The 25,907-nt window shown below is 43.1% G+C and overlaps 1 protein-coding gene across 4 annotated transcripts in view; it reads left to right on the forward strand.

Moving 5' to 3' along the window:
- The first annotated feature begins 8,786 nt into the window (after window positions 1–8,786).
- Window positions 8,787–25,907, forward strand: part of HLF (HLF transcription factor, PAR bZIP family member) — an 81,586-nt gene continuing 64,465 nt past the window's right edge. For 2 of the 4 annotated variants that reach the window (XM_016191829.2, XM_007531410.3), the window contains exons 1-2: window positions 8,787–9,413; window positions 11,501–11,836. In XM_016191829.2, coding sequence (XP_016047315.1) covers window positions 9,299–9,413; window positions 11,501–11,836 — 451 coding nt within the window. In that variant the 5' untranslated portion in view covers window positions 8,787–9,298. The remainder of the gene's footprint in view (window positions 9,414–11,500; window positions 11,837–25,907) is intronic. The other 2 variants (XM_060203772.1, XM_060203774.1) reach the window with 2 other exon arrangements.

The raw sequence follows: 25,907 nt of genomic DNA on the forward strand, positions 1-25,907 counted from the left end.
ATGATTATTCCTATGTTTAGAGTAGTTAATTCTACACCTTAGAATTAACTGCTGTCCTTCCCTTGAAGAGACATGTTTTCTGCTGATTTGTTAAATGTTTTCATTTTTTTTAATATTTGAAAAAATTTTTGTTAAGGAAATGTTGTTTTACAAGATTGGTATCACCACAGGGGTACAATCTTACATCTTCCCAAATAGGAGCCAGCACACTCCATATACCGCCAAATTGCCATCTCCTTTTGTTATAGGGTAATACACCCCAGCCTCTTCCTGCCATCCTCTTTTGAGTCCTTTGATTTGCTGAAATAAATCATGGTTTATGGATGTCTCACCCTGAACTTTCCCTTGTCTTGCTTCTTGTTTCTCAAACTAATCTATGAAGGAGGCCATCTGTTCTTTTTCTTATGACTCATTTCACTTAGCATGGTTCCCTTCAACTCCATCCATGATGTCCTAAGAGAGATGATCTCTTCCTACAGATGAGTAGTATTCCACTGTGTATCTCTACCAAAACTTCCTTATCACTCATCCATCACTGGACACTTGGATTATTTCCAAATCTTTACTGTTCCATATAGTGCTAAGTGAACACAGTCATGCAAGTTCTTACTGAAGTGGACAACTTTGTAGAACATCCTATAGCAGGGGCCAAGTGGTGGTGTACTTCATTGAGCATACATGTTACAGTGTACAAGGACCCGGGCTCGAGCCCCCAGTCTCCACTTGCAAGGGGAAAGCTTTGCAAGTAGTGAAGCAGGACTGCAGGTATCTCTCTCGGTCTCTCTCCCTTCCTGTCACCCTCTTCCCTCTCAATTTCTGGCTGTCTCTATACAATAAACAAATAAAAATAAAAAAAAGAACATCCTATAGCAAACCAAATAAGCCATGACAGTGAGTCTTTCATCCTAGACCTCCAAGGGTCCCTCTTTTTACCATTGCTGGTCACTTTCCACAGAAATGCCATCACTAGCCCTTGTGTGGGCCTCTCTAGGACTTTACCCTCACTATAAAATAACACTGGTAAGGACTACCCCACTCTCTGAAAGCAGGCTGGTTCACCCTACTCTGTTACTCAAGGAGGACTGTTCCTGCAATATATGCAACCTAAAATGTCCCCAGCTATGACCATGGACTGACAGGAACCTGGAGGTTATATAGGCTCTTGTGATAAATATTAATGTACATGGACCCCAGGTAATATCGATGTGGTAAACTGTATATGTGTTTGTCTCTGTGTGTATCTATAGATAGACAGATAGATAATTTAAATATGCATCACACTTTCTGCCCTAACCTTGCTCTCAAGTTCCATCCTCTACTCTGAAACCAACCTCAAGATAATATTTCTAGTCCACTTTTAAGTTAGCTATTAAGCTCAAGCAAAGATGACTAGAGTCCTGGGCTTAGAGTAACATTCCTAAAATATACATCTTAGCTTTTTATGCCATAGAGTCCCTACTCTCATTGGTCTAGTCCTACTCCAAAGGCCCCTGTTTATAAACATTTTGTCCTGCTTTATATCTTACTGCCTTTCAGCCACTAAGTTCAAGATACTACTATAATCCTATCCTGACCTCCCTGTGCAGATGACCTCCTCAATGTGTCCTGAAACCACATCTCTCCTAGATGTACCCTAATTAGGGAAAGATAGAGATAGGCTGGGGGTATGGATTGACCAGCCAATGTCCATGTCCAGCAGAGATCTAATTACAGAAGTCAAAACCCCTTCATTCTGAAGCACTTCAAGAAGAATTTTAGCCCATACTCTCAGAGGGTGAAATTTTTGGAGTTGACCAGAGGGCCCTCAACACCACTTCCACTCAGACTCAGAATCTTTGTGACCAGGAACCTTTGTTTTTGCCCATCACTGAAAGGAAAGAGAATTTGGAGACTATCCTAGAGAGGGTAGTCTCCAAATTTTTCTCAGGCCCTGTTTCCCTTACCTGCGAGGGAAGAGGAAAAAAGAATGATGTCCAGAAGTTGTAATAGGAGTAGCTTAGAAAGGAAGTGAAGGTAGGGCCCTAGAAGGAAATAAAAAAATAGGCATCAGCTTCCACATGAAGTCAGCCATCTTCACCTGAATGGCCCACATGCTTTCTCTGGTGTGTGTCTTTTCATTTTCCTGATTAAAAGTTTTAAATATCTGGGGGGGAAAGCCTATGAAGAGTACTTTGACAGAGTAATGGGAAAAAAGTCTTTAACAATGGAATAAAAATCACTCATTTGTGTCTAATAAATACTGGAGAAGAAGGACGAGGAGGAAGAGGGGTTGGGGGAAGAGGAGGAGAAGGAGAAGTTTTCTTCATATGACATAAACTCAGCAGTTCAAAAAGACTATATTGTGTCCTTTGGAACAAAATGGATGGAACTAATGGTGATTATACTTAGTGAAGTAAGGAGGGAAAATTCAGCTTCCAGATGATTTCACTCATATGTGGAATACAGAGAATTGAAACACATAAAACTGAAATTATATATATACATAGTCAACCCATATCTAAGACCTTGGGTGAACTATGGTGTTTACTGTTGGGGGTTTGTGGGGGCACAGAACTTTGGTGATGGTAGTGGTGTAGAATTATACCCCTATTATTTTATAATCTTATAAATGACTATTTAAATCACTGATAAAAAATAAAACAAACCAAAAAAGAAATTGATCTATTTATTTTAGTTATGAACTTTGATGAAATTTTTTCAGGTATTCCATTTGAACCAGAGTCCAGGAAACTTAGAAAGAGCATTATTCTGTACTTGAAGCTAATGGACTGTTTTCTCTCTGGATCAAAAATTGTGGTTACCCACAATATCCAGTCAAATAATTTTCAGTAAATGCAGCAAAATAATTCAAGTGGGAAATCAAAGTCTTTTCACCAATCACCACTAAGGACAATTGGATATCCCCACAGGGTAAAAAGAACAAAACTCAATCTTTGCCTCACAGTATAGAAAACAGTCTTTTGAGATGGGTTATAGAATCAAGTAGGAAAACTCAACCTATAACCGTTGAAGAGGAGAAAAGAATATTCAAGGCTTATGGTGGTTGAAGGTTCTTAGTCCACAGAAAGTAATAACCATTAAAAACTTTTGGTAAACTGAACTTTATCAAATGTTTAAACTTTTTCTCATTTTGGTGATAGATGTTACGTGGAACTACACTCTGTAATCTTATAATCTTGTAAACCACTGTTAATCACAAATTTTTAAAAAATGGTTTCAAAGGAAACAAGATCAGAAGAGAAAACACAGTAGAATCTGAACTGGAATTGGAGTATTGCACCAAAGTAAAAGACTCTGGGGTGTGGGTGGGGGGAGAATACAGGTCCAAAAAGGATGACAGAGGACCTAGTGGGGGTTGTATTTATATGGAAAACTGGGAAATGTTATGCATGTACAAACTATTGTATTTACTGTTGAATGTAAAACATAAATTTCCCAATAAATTTAAAAAAAATGGTTTCAAAGGGCCGGATGGTGGTGCACTTGGTTGAGCACACATGTCACAGTGTGCAAAGACCCAGGTTCAAGCTCCCAGTCCCCACTTGTAGGGGGGGATGCATTGGATCGACCTTCTCGTGGTGCATCCCGTGAGTACCTATTTATTGGGGAAACTGACGATCCTTCCTAGCCGACTGAATCCACATGGATCCCAGTCACTTTCAAAGCCAGCAACAAGCAGACATCAGGCTCAACCTGACGCTGTTGACTGGCTACGGAAGAAGGGCAAACGCTAGAAGAAGAAAAACTTGTAGGGGGAAAGCTTCACAAGTGGTGAAGCAGGGCTGCAGGTGTCTCTCTGTCTCTCTGTTTCTCTTCCTCTCTCTCTCCCCTTTTCCTCTTGATTTCTGGCTGTCTCTATCCAATAAATAAAGATTAAAAAATAAAAACAAAAGACTCACGTCAATGAAAACAGAAAAAATAAAAAAAATGGTTTCAAAAATGAAATGCAACTTTTGCTCATGGAAAGACAAATGTTGAGAAAGTAAATTAGCAACCAAACATGAATGAAAATATTCACATATATCTAGAAAAGAACTGGTATCTAAAATACATGCAGAATTCTAATAATGTACCTAACTCTAAACAAAAAGACAGTCAACCCAATTTAAAAACAGGCAAGGAATTCCACTCTTTTCCCACCCCCTCAAAAACAAAAAACGAAAACAAAAACAGAGGACTATTGTACCAGGGGTGAATGTGGAAGCTCAGAGCGTCAGACATGAAAACGTTTTTTGCATAACCATTATGCTTTCTCTCTAGCCCCAGGAAAGGGTTTCAAGAGACAACTTGGGAAGGAAGAGATGCAAATACTAATAATATGCACACAAAAAAGTGGTTAACATTATGTATCTTCAGGAAAACCCAACTAAAAAGAATAATGGGACATTACTATGCAACCATTAAATGACACCACCAAGTGTTGATGAACATCTAAAGCAACAAGAATTCTCAGCTGCTGCCAGAATTGTAAGATAGAGAAAATTACTTTAGAAACCACTTGATAATCTCTCATACAGTAAGAAACAGCTACTTTATGTGACAGCAATGCCACTGCCTATTTATCCAAGAGAAATGAAAAAGGTTTACAGCTGTATTGCCATTTTTCTTTTCCCATGTTTGTATTTGTCCCTACTTCAATCCACACCCAAAAGTTGGGTTTTTGATTTTTTCTGTCTGCAGCCCTAGTTTCTGTATACACAAATTTTATGCATTCTTAATATCCTGGTTTAAGGACCCTTGCTGGTTCTCTTCCCTAAATAAATTTCTTCACCTTCCAAATCTCTTCAGCACTCTTTCTATAGTTTTCTTATAGCATAGCATCATTTCCAACATTGCATTATGGTCACAAATGACCATCCCCAGCCTGATTGTAAGCTCCTATCTGATATCTCTGTTTAATTTATCTTTGGCCCTCACACAGATCCTTAAACTAGCTTTGAATTAGTGACTGAGTGGACATATATTCATCCAATCTTACACTAGGTTTATGGACAGAGGACCTTGGTGGGTTCAAGTTCTGGCTCTGCTCAGTAACACTGTTCTCATCAGAAGACAAACTAATTCAGTAACTACTATGAAGGTTATCTTGGCAGCCTCCTCAAAGCTATGCCACTAAACTTGCCTTCCCATATTGTCTCGAGAGTAGGATGTGCATCTTGGTCTGAGCAGTGGCACACTGGCAAGCACTACGTTGATGAGTGCTGCACTCTGGAGCTTATTTGGGCTTTCTGGCTCTTGGCACCTTGAACTGTCACACAAGAAGTCAAACTACACTGCTGGAGAGACAACGAAGAGAGATGATGCAAGAAGCACATGTGAAAATAGAGAGGACTCAATAGTACACAGAAGGTCAGTCATTCCAGCATCTTAGCTGAGCCTAGCCTCTATTGCAAAATGGTGAGAAATAATAAGATGGTTGTTGTTCAAAGCCACTAAGCCTTTGAGTGACTTGTTAGGCCACAGTGGAAGATCATAATCATCACATTCCTTATGGAGCTGATAGGACTATGTGAAATGACAATTGAGACAATTATGCATGGGGTTTTATAAATGCTAAGTGCCAAGTGCCTGCAAGGAGCAAATATTTCTGGTTATATGGGGAGTTGGCATTATAAAAAAAAAGTAATAGGTCTGTAAAACTTTGTGAGAACTATGGTGCTACAGTTGAAAGAACTTTGCGGTGGGTGTTGTGTGGAAATATACCCTGTAATCTTATAATCTTGCAAACCATTATTAAATCACTAATAATTTTTAAAGACCTTGTCCTAATGTTCGCATATATGTGAACCCTACACTATTTTCTTAGGGTTTGAATTGTATCTTATGAAGTTTTCTCTCCATAGTCTTAGCATACTACTTGGCATACAGTTGGTAGTTAATAAAAATGTTACATTAGTAAAAGTCTGATGGTTGGAAGACTATATGGAGAGTCCTTAAATAAATAAAACTGAAATTAACTTAAGATTCAGCAATACCACTCTTAGGCATTTATCCAAAGGACACACAAATACTAATTCACAGGTCCATATGCACTGCTATGTTCATAGCTGCATTATTCACACTAGCCAAAAATTGGAAGCAGCCTAAATGCTTATCAACAGATGACTGGCTAAAGAAGTTATAGCACATGTATTCCATAGAATACTATTTTGCAATTAAAAAGTCAATATTGGGTCTTTTGGAACCAAATGGATGGAACTGGAGGTGATTATGCTTTTAGAAATAAGAGATGAAAGACAACTACCAGATGATTTCACTCATATGAAGAATCTAGAGATCACATGTACTTGCAAATTAAAATAAAATAAAAAATAAACCACACATAGAAGTAAGCAAAGTCTTTCTAAGACTTGTGAGAACTATGGTGTTTTTTTTTGGGGGGGAAGGGGATGTGGGAGGGTAGAAACACAGAACTTTGGTTGTGGATGTGGTGTGGAACCATATACTGTAATCTTACCATCTTGTAATTTACTATTAGTCATACTTTTAAAAAAAACTGAAGAAAAAAGAAGAATCTGATGGTCCTCATAACTGGTCGAATTTTTTTTTCCAGTTTTATCTGAAGAAATCTGGAGGGGGGGGGGTCGGGCGGTGGCTCAGTGGGTTAAGCGCACGTGGCGCAAAGCGCAGGGACCGGCGTAAGGATCCCGGTTCCAGCCCCGGCTCCCCACCTGCAGGGGAGTCGCTTCACGGGCGGTGAAGCAGGTCTGCAGGTGTCTATCTTTCTCTCCCCCTCTCTCTCTGTCTTCCCCTCCTCTCTCCATTTCTCTCTGTCCTATCCAACAACAAAGCAACGTCAACAATGGCAATAATAACCGCAACGAGGCTGCAACAACTAGGGCAACAAAAAGGGGAAAAAATGGCCTCCAGGAGCGGTGGATTCATGGTGCAGGCACCGAGCCCAGCAATAACCCTGGAGGGGAAAAAAAAAAAAGAAATCTGGAGGGACCCACATAGGACATCCCAAGCTGACATAGTGTCCAGTGTACAACCCTATCCTGATCTTCCCCTGAGTGTTTACTCATAAAATTATGCATTATATCAAAAGGAATGAGGAAGATTAAAGCTTTTAATAACAGAAAATATTTTATTTATAGTTTTTAATTTGTAGATAAATCTTTTATTAATGTCAAGGTAATAGTTTTCTGATTTATCAACTTTTACAGGTAGATTTTTTTTTTTTCCTCTTCTTTCTCCAAGTTCTGTTGGAATTGGAGTTCAGGGCCTTCTGGTCATCTTCCTTTAACATTTGCCCCCTGGGAGTATGGGTTAAAATTCTTTATGGGGTGCAGAAGGAGGAATGTCTGGCTTCTGTGATTGCTTCTCCGCTGGACATGGGCGTTGATGGCCAAAATCTGACACAACACTGAGGCAGTTAGATGAGGCCCTCCTTCCCCTGAGGAGAGATGTGGAGGTCATGTGATTATCAGCCCTTTTATGAGGAAACTGCAGTTTCCATAGGGACAGCTTGTGCCAGAAGTCATCCTGCTTGGGATACCCTCTGTCTGTCTGTCTGTCTCTCTAGCTGCCAGATAGTTTCTTTGGTACATTTTCCCCTTGGGCAGGCTCCTGGGAAGTCGAACCCACAAAGATTGGTCACCATCTTTCACCTTGAGACACTCTTTATAGAATGGACTTTCCTCAGTGAAAGAATGTTTCCTTTAATATGTGCCTATTCCTACTGACTACCCTAATCCGAACGAGGAGATATGAAGAGGGAAGAAAAGACCTGGACTTCAGAGGCCCATGCCCGCCCCTCCCACTTCACTCCTGAGCCAAGGGGTTTCCAGCCTAAAGCGGGCGGGTGTTTTTGGTAGCTGGGATCCAGGGACCAGGGGCATCTTGGGGCTAAAGTGGCTGAGCGAGCTGTAGTCTCTGCTACAGCAAGAATCTAAGATCCCCTTAAAGAATGCTTTACAAGACTATTTCAATCACCCTGCAGACCTTGTAACTTGACTCAGGCACAGTCATCTCTACTCTCCTAGAGCAAATATTCCTAAATCCCATTCAATGCTCTGTGTGTCTCTCTCCTGTCCTCTTTTGATTGCAGCCAAGTGTGAGTCCCCAATAATAACCCTATTGACAGCGCGGTGAAACAGTTTATAGTGCTCAACTCCTTGCTCCCCTCTCCACACTGCTCTTAACGTGTGTGTGTGTGTGTGTGTGTGTGTGTGTGTGTGTGTGTGTTTCATGTAAACTTCTAACAAATATTTATTTTCCGTGGCTGGGGGAGTATGGGTGGGGGTGGGAGGGGATGCTAAAATTGGCCGAGGTCAGGTAAAATACATAAAAGAATATTTACCTTCAACTCAATCTAAGTCAATAGTTCTCAGACCTGATTGTTCTTCGAAACTTCTCAAGGAGCTTAAAAACCAAATGATGGAAAACAAAACCAAAACCCCTGGATGTCAGCTTAGAAGTCTGATTTAATCTATTTGGGACGTGGCCTGGGCATCTGGGTTTTGGTCCCCACCACAGCCCTCTTTCTAGAGTATACCCCAAGTTTAAAATTACTGGAGCGGATTCCTCATTCTTCTTTCCACTCTGAAAAACAAAGCTAGGTTCTCAGTCCAGCTCCGTGGTCCCGGGGATCTGTTACCTGATCCTTTGCAGTCCGCAAGCACAGCAGGGTCCTAAAAAAAAAATCCGCGCGTGCGACAACGCTAAACACTCGGTGGCCGCTGTGCTGGGTGGGCGGGGCGGAGCAGAGTGTGGCCCCGCCCCTGCACGCCTATCGGCGCGCGGTGCGGGCCCTGACGTCACTCTTGTCAAGGCCGTGGCACATGGACTGCCGGATGCGCTGAGCCGGGCGCTGCGGGACCGCGGAGCGCGGGGGAGCAGCGGCTGCCTGCGCGGGGTAGGGGGGTGGGGTGGGACGGCGCGCGGTTTCCGGGCTTTGCACGAGGGACTAGGGCGGCGCGGTGCCTTCTACCTTTCTGCATCCGTCTGCATATTTTTCTTTCCTTTATTTTTTTGTTTGCAATTTTTAACATTTTGCAACGCGAGGAGTTCGAGGCAGGTGAGCGCATCCTGCAGGTCCGCCTTGGCGCGCTCTCGGGGGACTGTCTGCGCTGAGAACCCAAAAGTTTTTTTTTTGTTGTTGTCTGCTTGTTTTATATATTTTTTTCCTGCACATGTATTTATGAAGATCTAAGTATCCTTTTTCTTTTCTTGTCTCCGCCGCCTTGAAAACGAGTACTTTTGGCAAGAGGACTGAGGAAAGAGATCAGAAACATTTAAGGGGTAGGGGGGAGAGCGCTCTTTTTTTTTTTTAAGAAAAAAAATCGAGTGCATCGCGATGGATAAAATGTCCCGACCTCTCCCCCTGAATCCCACCTTTATCCCACCTCCCTACGGCGTGCTCAGGTCCTTGCTGGAGAACCCGCTGAAGCTCCCCCTTCATCACGAAGACGGTGAGCGCTACCGGGGAAGCCCCCCTTTGGGAAGGAGCCATGCTTCTTGGGTTCCTTTGCTCTGACTGGGTACCTCCGCTGGAGCATCCATTCCCCCTATATTTCTCCGCCCCAGGCAATCTCGCCCTGCTTTGAGAAAATCGAGGAGCTCACCCAACACCCTACTTCTCAAAAAAGGTTTCACAAAGCGTTAGGGGACCGGGCTCAATCTTTACTTCTGTAGGACCAGTTCTTGAGGGGCAGGCAGGTGGGTGGTGTAACTTGGCAGGTCAGGTGTGTTCTTTGCATGGAGGTGTCCCCGCACGCAGGAGGAAAGCGCGTGGCGCGAGGGCACAGTTTCCCAGGCTCCGCGGGGAAACCCGGAGAGCCTGGTTCCTTTTCTGGGGCTCTGGGAGGTCTCACTGCATAGCCTGGGTATGGGAGTCAGTCTTGCTGCTGTCTCTGTTATTATTCTGGAACTCTGGCGGAGTGAGTGTCCTGGGGGAGGGTAATTCAGAAAGCCGGGTGGGGGCTGGGGCTCCGGGGGGAGTGGTCTCCGGGTTGGAAGCCGAGCGCGCCTCCTTCACTGACACTTTCCCGGTGCACTTTCTCTGGTGGGAGGGGAGAGCGCTGTGCGCGAGCAAGCACCCAGCGAGCTCACGTGTAACTGCTCTGGAGCCTCCTCTGTCTGGAGCCCATTCTTGGTAAGTCCCAAATCAACCCCCAAGCAACCTTAGCTGTAGTGGGAGAAGAGGGGACAGGCGAGGAGATGCCTATCCTAGCTGGTGCCTCCAGGGATTAGTTCTTTTGCTTTGGTGAGGTTTCCTTACTGTAGCAAAACCTGCAGTTAATAGTGCAAAAGTCTTGATGAAGCATTTAGCTACAAATAGCTTGGGGATGTACTTGCATTTTTTTTTTTTTTTGCCAGCAGGAACAACCTGTTGCATTGAACATTGAGATGTTTGGCTTTCATTCTGCAGAGCAAAGCTGCCCCCCCCATCCCCTGGCCCCCTCCCCCACTCTGGAAGGCTTTCTGAAGTAGCGCTTGACAGGAAGGTGCTGCCTGCAGTCTTCTGTATCTGTGGGTGTTTTAAGTCAGATCCTTGGAGATGAGACTATAAAGAGTTGGAATGCATGGTGGCGGTGGAGGCAGTTTCTCAGAGGAGCAAACTCAGAAGTCAATTTACCTAGTCCCAGATTTCTCCGTGCCTGAGTACTAGATCTGGCAAAATTCTGAGAGCTGGTTAGATACTCAGGTCATTACCTGAGTAGGACTTTCAGGTAGAAAATAGCTGTGTGTCTCTATCATAGGTGCGTGGTGTACATGTATAGATTTTGTGAGTTGGGACATACTTAATGTGCTTGGGTGAGGAGGAAGAAAATACTTTGAAAAGATTCATTTTGCAAATTGCATTGCACCCCAGTGGTTTTTAGAAGCAAACGCGTGTATTTTCAGGAAGTTCTCATTTATCTTCTGTGCCAGTGTGAGCTATCAGTCAAGTTTCTTTAAGCTTCAGAGCCTCTACTGCTTCATTGTAAAGGAGGGTCCTTGCTGTCTGCAAGTTTATTATGTTATTTTTAAAGATAATATAATGAAAGAACCAGTTGCAGTGTAGGCTTTTGATGCATGGCACTATAGAATGGTGGAGAGCCCTTGCTTGCCCCCAAACCAGACTTTTTCTTAATTGGATTACCCTTATACTGCTACAGTAATGAGTTTCCTAGAAAATATATCATACATGGCTATTGTCTTAGAAGAAAAATCACAGCAGTTCTTTGTAGTTACAGATGTTATTTTCCCACTGTAGATTTCAAGCCTCTTCAAGTAATGGAGTGGGAGACTGTTCTCTTGTTTATACCCTAGTTCTGTCTACAGCCCCTGTCCCAGTGACTAGTGCTTTCTTTCCAAAGTAAATAGGAAGATGTTGAAAAACAGGCTGAGATCCATGCCCTGCCTGAACTTTTCACTCTGGCTCCACAAAAGCCAGCATCCAGTGAAGAACCCTGGCCCTTGTGACAAGTAGTTTTTATAGCAGAGACTAGGAAGAGTGCTAAAAGAGCAACATGCTTTCTTTTTAATAAAGCCCTATACCCCCCCTTTCCTACAGCTTTTAATAAAGATAAAGACAAGGAAAAGAAGCTGGATGATGAGAGTAATAGCCCGACGGTCCCCCAGTCAGCTTTCTTGGGACCCACCTTATGGGACAAAACCCTTCCTTATGACGGAGATACTTTCCAGTTGGAATACATGGACCTGGAGGAGTTTTTATCAGAAAATGGCATCCCCCCTAGCCCATCTCAACATGACCACAGCCCGCACCCTCCCGGGCTACAGCCGGCCCCCTCAGCTGCCCCCTCGGTCATGGACCTCAGCAGTCGGGCCTCTGCACCCATTCATCCTGGCATCCCATCCCCGAACTGCTTGCAGAGTCCCATCCGACCAGGTAAGCTCATTGAGGCTTCTTCTTTCAAAGGGAGAGGAGGCCTAAAGGGAAGGAAAAGGTCTGGGGTGGTGGCAGTGACATAAACATCTCAACAAGCATGTCTGCTAAGGATATGAGCATTTAGCAGTGGCTTTTGAAGAACCAGCCAGCCATCTTAGGTGATGCCTTTGGGTAATATCTCAGCATTCCTTACAGCCAGCCGTGTGTGTGTGTGTGTGTGTGTGTGTGTGTGTGTGTGTGTGTGTGTGTCCTTGTCCTTGTAGGCTTTGTTAAAAGTGCATTAAGTTTGAGGGACAGATGAGTGAAAAAAAAAAAAAGCCAGAACAATTTGACTTAGAGGAATAGTGACAAGAGAGATGAGAGTCTCTAGCAGAACGTAAGAGAAGCATCTTGTGTTTCGCCCATAGCAGTGATTGTCTCAGCATATTGAGCAGCCTTGTCACCAGGAGACACGAGATGTAAATTCTGTGACTCTAGCCCTAAAAATCTCAGGTCCAGGGTGAGGGTCTAGGAATATGTATTTTTTACTTACTTTTCTTAATTTTTGCTTCCCAGGGATTATTACAGGGGTTAAGTACCTGTACTGCTCTACCACTCCTGAGGACTGTTTCTACCCCCTCCCTTTTTCTCCCTTTCTTTTTGATAGAGAATGAGAGAGAGACAGGAAGAGACAGAGAGGAGATAAACCCACAATACTGCTTCACCACTCATGAAGCTTCCAGTCTGTAGGTGGGGATCAGGGGCTTGAACCTGGTAACATATGCAGTCAACTGAGTGAGCCACCATCCATGCCCAGGAGTATGCATTTAAATTTTTTTTATTTTTGTTTGATTCATTTTGGATACAGAAATTGAGGAGGAAGGAGTGGACAGAGGAGAGAGAAACTGAGCTAGTGACAGCACTGCTTCATGATTCATGAAGCTTTCCCCTGCCGGTGGGGATTGGGGGCTTGAACCTGGGTCCTTGGGCATAGTAACACATGTGCTCAATTGTGTGCACTACTGCCTAGCCCCTAGCAATATGCATTTTAAACGAGTTCCCTGGGGGAGTCTGACACAGCTGGACTACAGTTTGAGAAACACCAACCTACAGCTAATGATTTGAATACACTTACTCATCCCCATTTTTTTTTCATTCCCCAAATAAACAAATAATAGGATCTTGGTGCCTTATTCTAGGTAGTCTCTCTAGGACTGTGGTTTACCTAAATTTATAATGTGATTTGAAGGAAAAATTCAAAATTCGTGAGAGTAGAAGTGGGGCAGATAGCATTTTTATCTGCTGTTATTAATTGAGAAAATAAATCTGAAAGCAGTTTTCATTTTAAGCCTGCCTTAGGTCTCTTCAGAGCCAGAGCCCCAACTCTCTTGTCTCTGTTCCTCTAAGCCAAATTGCTCTGTCATTTTTTTCCTCCTTGTCTGTCCATCACACCTAATCCACTTTTAACAAAGCCTGCAAGGCCACAAGGTTGGCTGTAAATGGTGTTGAAATATTACACAAAAGCATCACCTGAAATGACCAGTTCTTCAAAATCCACTGCTAACTGCTCAGATATAAACACAGGTTGAGGCAACTCTGGCTTCATGCCGCTAGCACACTGTTGTACAAAGTGAACAGGAAGAAAGACCATTTCATGTGCACAGGTGACCAGGAACAAAGATTCAGCCAGATAAATTGTCAGGAAGATTGGGAAGCTGAGGGCCTTAGCCGCAGGGGAGGACAGAAGGCCAGACAATAGGAGACTTGTGTTAGAGATCATTCCTGAACTCCATGTCCTCAACTCGTGTTGAATTTCTGTGACACACTGAGTGAGATTAAAATGGAAGGAAACAATACAAAGAGGGAAGAGAATGCGCCAGTCTTGAAATATTCGTGTTGAAGTTAAAATTCTCTCATTCAAAGCTCTCTATGTTGGCTGCTTTAAAAAAAAAAAAAAACCCACTTTGAATTATCACTTAGGGCTACTGGCTGGAATGGAACTAAATCTTAGCAACTGGCCAGCCCCAGCAAGCTGAAGAAGCTTGAGGAAACGTGATTTTATGCGAACCTAAACACCTATTACTTGTGCTGTAAGGTCACTGTCTTCAGTTTCTTCCAAGAAGCAACAGTCTAGCTAAATAATTGTTTAAAGTGGGAGGAAACCAAACTAACAAAAAAGAAGGGGAAGGGGCTGCCACCCCAGGGGCAAAGGGAACAGAACCCCAGGGAGAAGGACCTCAGGGCTTTAGTCATTTGTCTTTGCACAGTGAGACTTTTTTTTTTTTTCTTTCCTCCAGGGTTATTGCTGGGCTCGGTGCCTGCACCATGAATCCACCGCTCCTGGAGGCCATTTTTTCCCCTTTTTGTTGTCCTAGTTGTTGTAGCCTTGTTGCGGTTATTATTGCCATTGTTGACGTTGCGTTGCTTTGTTGTTGGATAGGACAGAGAGAAATGAAGAGAGGAGGGGAAGACAGAGAGAGAGGGGAGAGAAAGATAGACACCTGCAGACCTGCTTCACCGCCCGTGAAGCGACTCCCCTGCAGGTTGGGAGCCGGGGGCTTGAACCGGGATCCTTACGCCCGTCCCTGCGCTTTGCGCCACGTGCGCTTAACCCACTGCGCCACCGCCCGACTCCCAGAGTGAGACTTTTTAACTTTAGAGCTGTGTGACCTTAGAAAAAGACAAGACCTCTTAGAGGCTATTTACCATTATGTAGAAAATAAAATTTCTGTTTGAGTTATTGTGAACATTAAAGATAATCTGCATAAAGGGTCAAAGACTAGAAGCTCTAGTAATGAGAGCCATTATTTTCATTGTTATATCTGTGTTCACTTTTTTTTTTATTTACTGCAATCATTTCCTCTTAATTTGATATTGTATATAACTTCTCCTTCTGGAGAGAGAACGATCAGGAAAGTCTGACCCAATAGTTGTTATACTGGAATATTCTGCCATAATACTTATATTCGTTTTGCATATATTTCTCAGTCCCCTCCAAATACAGCATGTGTGTCATGTTAAAAATTCTGTGTTTTTCTTCCCAGAGGCATGCAAACATTGAATCCCCACATCTTGGTCCCAGTGGAGTTAGGAATTTGAAGTTTCCTTGAAAGTCATTTGCCAGACCTTGAAATAACAACTAATCAGTGACTCCTTGAAACTTGGGATGTCCCAGAGTTGCAGTTCATAGAAAAGTATTTCTGAATTTCAAGGGATATCATTTTGTGAGGCTGGAGAGGAAAGGGGTGAAAAGGGTGCTGGGGTCTAAATTTAAGCTCTGTATTTCTACATTTTAAAAAAAATTAATAAAAACGTACTTCAAAATAAGTTTCTTCTTTGAAGTAAAAGCTCAGTGATATCCCTAGTAGGAAAGGGAAAATAGTTAAAGTTCTTTTTCAAATATCACACTTAGATAAAATATCACCTTGCTCCTGCAGTGCTGCTTTTATGAATATTATGATGCAAACTAAAATTCTCAGGGATGTGAACTTGATGGATGGTTTATCACAGCAAACCTGACAAGGAGACAGTTCTTCATTATTCAGTATAATCAATCACATTGGTGACTGGAATGGAAATACCAAGGTAATCCTGAGAAAAACAAGTCTTCAGAAGGAGAGAGAATAATTGACTTAAGCATTATGGGAATTGGATAACTGTAGCTCAGATGCAGATTTCTCAAATTTTGTCATTACTGTTATTGTTTTAGGTAAATTCTTGTTGTGGGAACTGTCCAATGAATTGTACACATCCCTGCCCACTGTCTCCTAGATGCCAGCAATTCCCCTCCAACTATGACTAATAGAAATCTATCCAGTCACTGCCACATGACCCCTGGAGGCAAAATCACACATGCAACCCCCCCCCATCATTGAGAGCTACTGATCTACACTTTAAATTTGGACAGTAAAATCGGCTCAGTTCGGGATCCTGTCACTCACACACGGATGCTTTTTAGCCCCCTAAAATGCTTTTCAGTAAAAGCAGGTCAGAAGACACTAGATTGCCACAAAGAAATGCAATGTTCATAAGAATATTGCTCTGCACTTTTAGTTGATAAGACTAAGACACCAAGGTAAGTTAGGAGTCACTGCAGCTCAGTTTTTTTATTGGGGAATTAATGTTTTACATTCAACAGTAAATACAATACTTTCTACATGTATAACATTTGCCAGTTTTTCATATAATGATACAACCCCCCACTAGGTCCTTTATCATCCTTTTTGGACCTGTGTTCTCCCCCCGCTCCCCAAACCCCAGAGTCTTTTACTTTGGTGCAGTACACCAATTCCAGTTCAGGTTCTGTTTGTGTTTTCTCTTCTGATCTTGTGTTTCAACTTCTGCCTGAGAGTGAGATCATCCTTATCATATTCATATCATATCATATCATATCATATTCATCCTTCTGTTTCTGACTTATTTCACTTAACATGAATTTTTCAAGGTCCATCCAAGATCGGCTGAAAATGGTAAAGTCACCATTTTTTATAGCTGAGTAGTATTCCATTGTGTATATATACCACACCTTGCTCAGACACTCACCTGTTGTTGGACACCTGGGTTGCTTCCAGGTTTTGGCTATTACAAATTGTGCTGCTAAGAACATATGTGTACACAGATCTTTTTGGATGGGTGTATTGGGTTCCTTAGGATATATCCCTAGGAGAGGAATTGCAGGATCATAGGGTAGGTCCATTTCTAGCCTTCTGAGAGTTCTCCAGACTGTTCTCCACAGAGGTTGGACCAATATACATTCCCACCAGCAGTGCAGGAGGGTTCCTTTGACCCCACAACTTCTCCAGCATTTGTGCAGCACAGTTTTATTGAGCTGTTGTTTTCTGTTGTTAGCTCAGCATGTATCTTTTGAGTTATACTCAGTAGAAATGTGGCATTCATGATATCTATCTGGTTGAAAGGAAATGAAGCTGTAGCTGACAAGTTGTGCCTTTCCAGACCTATCCCCAAGCATGCCTTGGGATGACAAGTTGAATGTTCTCATGAATTCTCAGACCTTATACCATGATTTCTTCTAACCCCTGTTGCTGTTTTCTGTGCCTATTCTTATTCTTCTATCTAGTTGTCTGGTTAAGGAAACTGAGGATGGGTTGGGGAAAGGACAAATGAATGAAATATCTGAGGAAATAACACATTTTCCTTGAAGAAATATTTCTGGGATTCACTGAAACTTCCTGTGGCCATGGGGCAGTTGCTAAGCTTCCTGGGATGACATTGTAATGGAGGACTTCAGCTGGAGATTCTGAGATAGCCTAGCCAACTGCAGTGGCTTCTTAGTCATCATAGAGGCAACATCCTGGAAGCTTGCAGGCCACCAGGGTTGGCAAGGAGTTATTGATATTTGAATTGGTGATACCATCAGAGGTGGTACCCAGAAGTGCTCTCCTGTACCTGCAGGATAATGGAACAATAAGTATCTGTTTGCCCTGAGAATTGAGCAATAGCTTTAAGGACGGTAGTCCTTTAGGGAGAATTATACATAGCAGACAAAGGCAGAGTTATTTTTTATATCTCATGCTTATAAAACCAAATATGAAATAGCTTCCTCTGATGGCTTACTTTTTGAAGAGCTTAGGGGGTGTCCAACCACTAGTAGACCCATATTCAGCTGAGCATGACGATGAATCTCTTTCCAGTTCTGAGCACAGACTGAGTGATGATGGAGGCTAGATACAGAGGAAAGTGAAAGCCCTTCCTTGTGGTGATTTATGGGCATGAGAAGCGCATAAGTAGGTGGCATAAGAGAAGTAGGGAAGTGGGGAGTAGAAGCCCCTGTGCTTTTTGCAGGACAGAATTTGTATTCTATTTTTGCAGACTTTCTATTGTGATAAGGTTTGGCATGGAATAGAAATGCTGGCCTGGGGCCAGCAGGATACCTCAACTTGGAGGGTGCCTGCTTTGCCATGTATACAACCCAGACTCAAACCTGGTTATCACCATACTTGGGGGTTGGGGAGAGGCGTTAGTGCTGTGCTGTCTTTCCCTCTCTCCATGTGTATCTCTGTCTTTCTTTTTCTATCTGAAAAGGTTGGCATGAAACAGTGATTTTGATTAATGGGGGAAAAAATTACTATCCTGGCCATGGAGTCTTAGCATTGGGTGGGGGGGGTGCTGACTGTAGATTCTAGGATTGTAGAAGGTACTCCTGAGGTAATGTGTCCCATTTCCCAACTTCCTGAGTCAAAACTTCACTCACTCCTTCCCTTTTAAAAAAAATTTTATTATGTTTATTTATTGGATACAGACAGCCAGAAATTGAGAGGAAAGGGGGTGATAGAGAGGGAGAGAGGCAGAGAGAAACCTCCAGCAGTGCTTCACCACTCACAAAGCTTTTTCCCTGCAGGGAGGACTGGGGGCTTGAGCCTAGGTCCTTGTGCTTTGTAACATGTGCACTCAACCCTTTTAAAATGTTTTTTTTTTTATTTTCTGTTTTTATTAGATAGAGACAGCCAGAAGAAGGGAGAGAGAGAGAGAGAGAGAGAGAGAGAGAGAGAGAGAGAAGGGAGAGAGAGAGCCCTGTTTCACCACTTGCAAAGCTTTCCATCTGTAGGTGGGGACCAGGGGCTCAAATCCAAGACCTTGTGCATTGTAACATGTGCGTTCAACCAGGTGCACCACTACCCAGCCCCTCTCTCCTGCTCTTTAAGGGCATTTAGGTTCTCTGTTTCCCGACTCAGCATAGCCCCAGGTCTGCAGTGCTGAACCTGCAGCTCAGGTATATTGGAACTTTTACTTGATTCAAGGCCATCATGAAGGAGAGAGTGTCAGCTCTGTTTTGGGGGCAGACTTTATCCTGTTTTTCCTAAAAATTTTCTCTAGTATGCCCTATAGAGGAGGAGCTTACCTGTTCCCTTGGCTTCATCATGTTGCTGATGTTCCCAGGAGAGTAACTCCCAGCTTTCCTTCAGGAAGCATTTTCTGATGGGCCAGGTAAATGGAGCAAGTTGAAGGTAGAGAGCACAGGCTTTTGCAGGGTCTTGTGTCAGTGTCCTAGGCTCGAGTGGGCTTCCTGTGCAACTTAGTGCCATTATCTTAACCTCGTTGAGCCTTGGTTTATTCACAAATTCAATGAAGTCTATCAATAGTTTCTCTAGGACATAGGGTGAGCCCAGTTAAACCAAACAGTATATGACAGTGTGTCACATTGTGCGGCACATGGACACCCTAAGCTGGCAGCTGCCATTATGAAGCCATGGAATGGGGAGGGGGAGAAGAGGTGGAGGGGGAAAAAAAAGACTGGATTTAGTCTCCTTTGCTCTGCAAAAATAGAACCCCCCCAACACACACACACACACACACACACACACACACACACACACCACACACACACACCCCACACACATTCCCTCCTTATTCTGTGTAGCCTGTTTGACTTTTCTCCTTCGTTCTGGGTTAGGGCAAGCTGCTTCCCTGGTGTGAACCCACTGCTTCTAGTTTAGCAGCTCCCATGCTGCCAGTGTGGAGACAGCAGCTCTCCTGGTGCCCAGCCCCCAGCTCTTGTGTGAGCCCTGGTAACCCTGGCAGGCTGCCTGCATGACCGAGCACCTCAGGCACGTGTCTGTGCCCTGTGGAGCTTGCCCGACTCTGAGGGTTGTGCTGGCTGCCATCTCTCCCCTCACTCCTACTTCTCTGCCCAGGCAGTTGTAATCCTGACCCTGGCACAAAAAGCTAAGCTTTGGGGGGTAGTTCATTTGCCAGGGAAAACTGCTCTGGCCAACATTCTACTCAGACCCCAAACTTGCCCTCCCTCCTGTCTGCCCAGAGGCCCTGTCTTCGCTGCCCTGCTGTGGTGGGCAGGATTCCTGTAGACCTGCTTCTGCCAAGGGTTTTGGCAAAGACTTTCCAGTTCACCACTGCGCCTACCAGACTAGAAAAAAATAGCAATATGAAGACAGAACTAGGCAGAGGAGAAAGAAAGGGTGTGTGGGGCAGAGGGGGTGGGTAGGAAGATGAAAATCTTGATAACGTCCCGATGGAGAAAGCCAAGAGGATGAGATGATAGCAATGATTTATTACGTTCCTCAGAAACTTTTCGTACAACCTTTACTAATCATTTTAACCCAGGTATCATTTTTTATATTTCAGCAGTCAAAATAGAAAGAAGATGAAAGGTAAGAGGGCAAGTAATAAGAAAAAGTGGGGGGGGAGAGGGAAAGGAATTATGAAGCACAGGGCCTGTACTTGATTCTGTAATTGAAATGTTTGAGGATGTATTGGTTCTATCTAGTATTTTTCCATTTGTTAAAAGATTTGGTATGTCCCTAGAAACTGTCCTGACCCAAATCCCTAGACTGTTATTTATTTCCTTGTTTTTTAATTTTTTATTATATTCCTGTATTTATGGGATAGAGACATCCAGAAATTGAGAGGAAGAGCGAGGTAGAGAGATGTTGGGGTTCTCCCCGACAGGTAGTCGCAAGGAGGGGAGATCTGGACCAGCCGGACCGGACCCCCCTTCTGGGGCTTAGTGGGAGGGAGAGTGTTGACGACTTGAGAAAAGACACCACACCAAGTCGGGAGTTCTGTCAAGGCAGTGACTCACTTTATTGAGGAAAAGGCCATTTTTTATAGGCAGCAGGTAGAGGCAGGGATGGAAAGGTAGGGTGAGATGACGTTAGAGGTGGTGTGAGGTGGCGTCACAGTTGGTGGGGCCTATGCTCTTTACGCATCATCAGCTGGAGGGCAGAGGTGAATTCAGGCATGGCCCACAGGAAATGCTGTGTCACTCTGAAGAAGTTAGTGACCATCAGCGAAACTTGAGCCAGGCTTAAGGAATGTCTGCTGGGTCTAGATCCGAGGCCAAGCAGACCCCAACAGAGAGACACATGCTTCATCACTTTTGAAGTTTTCCCCCTGCAGATGGGGATTAGGGGCTTGAACCCAGGTCCTTGCGCATCGTCATATGTCACATATGTGCTCAACCAGGTGCTCTACCACCTGGCCTCTCCATTTTTTATTTTTAAAGAATAAACTTAAATATCCTTGTAATTTAGGTACCTTCTGGCTTCATTTGACAGCATCCATCAAAGCCCCGTGTTAGAGATGCTGTAGTTCAGTATACACAGTGCTTAATGTTTAAGAGCATGGGACCCCACTGTGTCCTGGAGCCCCGCCTCCCCAGACCTTTGCCCCACTAGGGAAAGAGAGAGACAGACTGGGAGTATGGATTGACCTGCCAATGTCCATGTTCAGTGGGGAAGCAATTACAGAAGCCAGACCTCCCATCTTCTGCATTCCATAATGATCCTGGGTCCATACTCCCAGAGGGATAAAAAATGGGAAAGCTATCAAGGGAGAGGATTGGGTACATAGTTCTGGTGGTGGGAACTGTGTGGAGTTGTGCCCTCTTACCATATGGTTTTGTCAATCTTTCCATTTTATAAATAAAAAAAAAAAAGACACCATAGGAAGTCAGGCGGTAGTGCAGCGGGTTAAATGCAGGTGGCACGAAGCCCAAGGACTAGTGTAAGGATCCTGGTTCAAGCCCTGGCTCCCCACCTGCAGGGGAGTCACTTCACAAGCAGTGAAGGAGGTCTGCAGATGTCTGTCTTTCTCTCCCTATCTCTGTCCTCCCCTCCTCTCTCCATTTCTGTCCTATCCAACAACAATGACATCAATAATAATTACTACAACAATAAAATAAGGGCAACAAAAGGCAATAAATAAAATAAATAAATAAAAAAGACACCATGAAAATTAAAAAAAGAAAATAAACCAGCATGTTTGAACTGAAAAATAAAATAAAGAGCATGGGATCCAATGAGCAAAACAAACCTGGGTGTGAATCCTGATTTTGCTTTGTCCCCCCCCCCCCCCCCCATCACTAGAAGGTCATCTAAAAGATTTGAGTTTCTCATTTCCCACCTGGAACTTTGGAATAATCACCGGGCCTGCCTCATAGGACTGTTGAGGGTCAAATAAGCCAGTGCATGTGGAGTAATTGGCACAGTGCCTGACACACAGTAAGCGCTCAGCCACAGCTGCTGTGAGCAGCAAACTCACTTTCATCTGATCTCATTCCTCATAGGAAGACCTAGGGAGTTTCCGGATCCCTTTCCTAGCAAACTGAGAACTCTGGTCAAGAAATTTGGATCTCCCTGCTTTTCTTCTTGGTCTTGATCATCTCTCTTAAACCTCTTGAGTTTTAAGTAGCCTTGGGGATCTCTCACATTTATTCATTCCTCTTGGCCTGTAAGATTAATCAAGTTAACTACAACACAAAGTTAAAGTTCAAAGAAAAAAAAATTTTTTTTTCCTCTAGTGTTATCATTGGGGCTCGGTACCTGCACTATAAATCCACTGCTTATGGTGGCCAATTTTTTCTGCCTTTCTTTGTTGTTGCATAGGACAGAGAGAAATAGAGAGAGGAGGGGGAAGACAGAGAGAGGGAGAGAAAGATAGACACCTGCAGACCTGTTTCACCACTTGTGAAGCGACTCCCCTGCAGGTAGGGAGCTGGGGACTCAAACCAGGATCCTTAAGCCCGTCCTTGCACTTCACGCCATGTGCGCTTAACCCAATGTGCCACTGCCTGCTCCCTAAGAAATCTGCACTATAGATTTCTCCCATGACATATGTACTAGTAAGTCAGTCAGTTGACTAGTCAACTCAACTGAATATTTATTAATAGGCATTATTATTTATATCTATCTATAAAGGTGGTATGATGACCTTAAGAGTGAGAAAAGTTTAAAGGCATGTTATGGTGCTGAAAGAGGAGAAAGGCCTAGTTAGTCTTCTGTTTACAAGCAAGATTTTACACAGATATTCCAGGATAACCATTCCTCTTTTTGAAAATGATCCTTTATTTTTTTCTTTTTATGTTCTTAAAAAGTTTTATTAGTGATTTAATAATAATTAACAAGATTTTAAGGTAACAGGGGTACAATTCCATACAGGTCCCACCACCAGAGTTCCATGTCCCATCCCCTCCATTGGTAGCTTCCTTATTCTTTATCCCTCTCAGAATATGGACCAAAACTCTTTGTGGGGTTCTGAAGATGGAAGGTCTGGCTTCTCTAATGATTTCTCTGCTGGACATGGATGTTGGCAGGTTGGTTTATACCTGGCTAAATTCTTAGTTTTTCTGAAACTAAGTTTTCTAATTTTCAGACGTCTTTGCTGTGCTTATGTGAGCACTGTAAAAGCAAATGTACTCAGTAGATGAAGGGTTCAACATGGTGCCTGTCCATTCCATTGCTTTTCTTCAGCAAATGCCATGAAAATAAGGACATAAGAGAAGTTATAGGGAGGAGGAACAATGTGCATGGTCCCCAAATGCAGAATAAATTTTTGCTTTGAGTCTACATCCAGAGAAAGACAAACAGAGCACACACATGATTTGATTGCTGGTCTCAAGGAGGTGGCAGTTTAACAGAAAAATAGATTTTTTTTCTATTTATTCCCTTTTGTTACCCTTTTTTATTATTGTAGTTATTATTGTTGTTGTTACTGTTGTCATTTGTTGTTGGATAGGACAGAGAGAAATGGAGAGAGGATGGGAAGACAAAGGGGGAGGGAAAGACAGACACCTGCAAGTGGGGGGGCTGGGGGCAGGTGGGGAGCTGGGGACAGGTGGGGAGCTGGGGGCTTGAACCAGGATCCTTAACACAGGTTGTTGCGCTTTGTGCCACCACCTGTGCTTAACCCGCTGCGTTACCACCCAACTCCACCCCCCCCTTTTTAAAAAAAATTTTCCTACTAGGATCATCACTGAGACTTGGTGCCTCCTTCATGACTCCACCTTTCTCAGTGGCCCTTTTTTGATAGTGAAAGATAAAGTGGGGGTGGGTAGAGGAGAGAGAAAAATAGGTAGATAGATAGGCAGGGAGGGAGGTAGAGAGGGAGAGAGGGAAAGAGAGGAGAGACACCCACAGCATTGCACTGCTAAGCTTGTGAAATATTCCTCCTGTAGCAGGGTGGCGGTGTGTGTGGGTGGTTTTAGGCTTGAACCTGGGTTTTGAACACGGTGTGTGCTATACGGGGTGACCCACCACCCAGCTCTGAAAAGAGAGAAATTTTGAAGGGATAAATGGCAAGACAAATTAGCATGATCTTGGTGCCAAAGAGTGGGTACATGGATAACTCTCCACTAACTATTAAAAATAGGAGGGTAAAAGAATAATCAGAGGAGGAAGTAAAGAATTTAAAAACAAATGAAGGAGTAGTGCAGACATAAGAGCTTTCAGACCTCACAGGAAGCAGCCATTGCCCAGGGCAAGAGTGCCTGGGGTGAAGCTTCTTGGAAGAGTGAAACCTTCCTTGGAGTCTGGGAATGAGAGGTGGAGGAGTCAGAATTGTGAGTGGGCAGTGGTGCAAAAGAGTTGTAGAGGCAGGAATGCCCATGGGGTGTTTAGGGAACAAGGTCTAGATTCAATTTGGCTGGTGTGGAAAATTCATATGAAGGAGTCAAGGAGATGAGAATGAAGAGACATGTGCCAGCCAGGCTGGCAGTTTCTTGAATGCCAGACTACAGAACTTGAACTTTATCCAGTAGGCAGTGGGGAATCATTGAAGATTTTTGAGCAGGGGAGTGGCATGTGGACATTTCCATTTGTGTTCAAGGTTAGATGTGAAACATTTTTAGATACTTCACAATAGTTTCCTCTGGTAAACCGGGACTTCCTTATTATTATTATTTTGAAAATAAATACTGTCCCTCAAACATCAAACAGCTTTTCAAAACACAGTGTTCTAATGATCTAGAGAAAATAATTCAAAAACACAGGGTTTGGATTTCATTTATAAAGCCTATAATTTTATTGATGGGAGAGAGCATTTTTTTTGGAAATAAATAGTTTGAGGGATTTGAATAGTTTAGAATTTGATTGTTGGGGGGCTGGGCTGTAGTGTACCACATTAAGCATGCATAGTACAAATTTGAAAGTCCAGGGCAGGTTAACATGATCCTGGAATAGAAAAATGAATTTTAGTAAACTCATCCTGTTAACAGTCATTACTTTAAATGATTCTATTTGACATGGCTCACTACATTTGTAAACAAGTATACTGAACTATTTCTGTGAGTGTGTCATCTCCTTTCTCCTGTCTCTGTAAGAAAGACAAAGAAAGTGCTAGTGCCTCAGTGATAAAATAGTACTTAGTTTTCAGGATTACCTGCAGGAGTAATATCACACTGAAAAATAAGATGGAGCCAAGTTTACGGCCTGATTATTAATTTCACTCCTGAGAAACATAGGAGTCATTGTTTTGAGTTTTGCATTCTTGAGTTCTGACCTTGTATTTGTGGCTCCTTTTTTTTTTTTTTCCTGAAACTAAAATCAGTTGCATACTATGCTTGGATTTAGTGGCTGTGGGCTGTATGTATGCGTGTTTGGTACTGAGAGTATCTTGAGAGGAGAGGAACTGCAGGAGGAGACAGGGAATGGGGCCTATAGAATGGCACGTGCATGAAGTAACTTGCTCCAGTGCCTCGGAAGTGTGCTCTCGTGGCAATCCAAGATCACATAATGCTGGAGGAGTTGCCATAATCCAAATCAATTCACTCAAATAAAGAACAAAACAGTCAATATATATAATTTTACCTCCAGCTATGTACAGTAGACTATTATAGGAGTGTTGGCAAAACCAAGTGTCTCTTGGAGAAAAGCTAGACAATACTTGTTTCTGTTAAATTGGCTTCTGGTGGGCACACATTCTTTGGCTGTGAAAATTCCCAAAATGTTTCTTTTTCTTCTTTTCTGTCTTAAACAAATACCATTACTACCATGTCTCCCTCTCCATCCAGCTCATAGTGGGAATCCATCTTTGTTTCCTCTCTTGAAAAATGACACAGTTCCCATGGGCATACAAGGTTCCTAAAAGTTTTGTTTTTAGAAGTTTATCTAGAGTTTTTTTTTTTCCATTAATGGGTTTTTGGAAGAATGATTTGGAATTGGGGGGGGGGGTCCTATAATGAGAGATGCCTTGTGGCTAATTAAGCCCTATTCCATTTAAAATCTTGCCTGGGAGACCCTAGATTCCTAAAAACAATGAGTGCATGCTACAGAAAGATGCTTGTGGGAGCTACAACACTAAATCATCTGTGACAAAATGTTCTCTTAGAAAGTGGTATTGC

Source organism: Erinaceus europaeus, chromosome 12 (genome assembly GCF_950295315.1).
Source record: "Erinaceus europaeus chromosome 12, mEriEur2.1, whole genome shotgun sequence".
NCBI lineage: Eukaryota > Metazoa > Chordata > Mammalia > Eulipotyphla > Erinaceidae > Erinaceus > Erinaceus europaeus.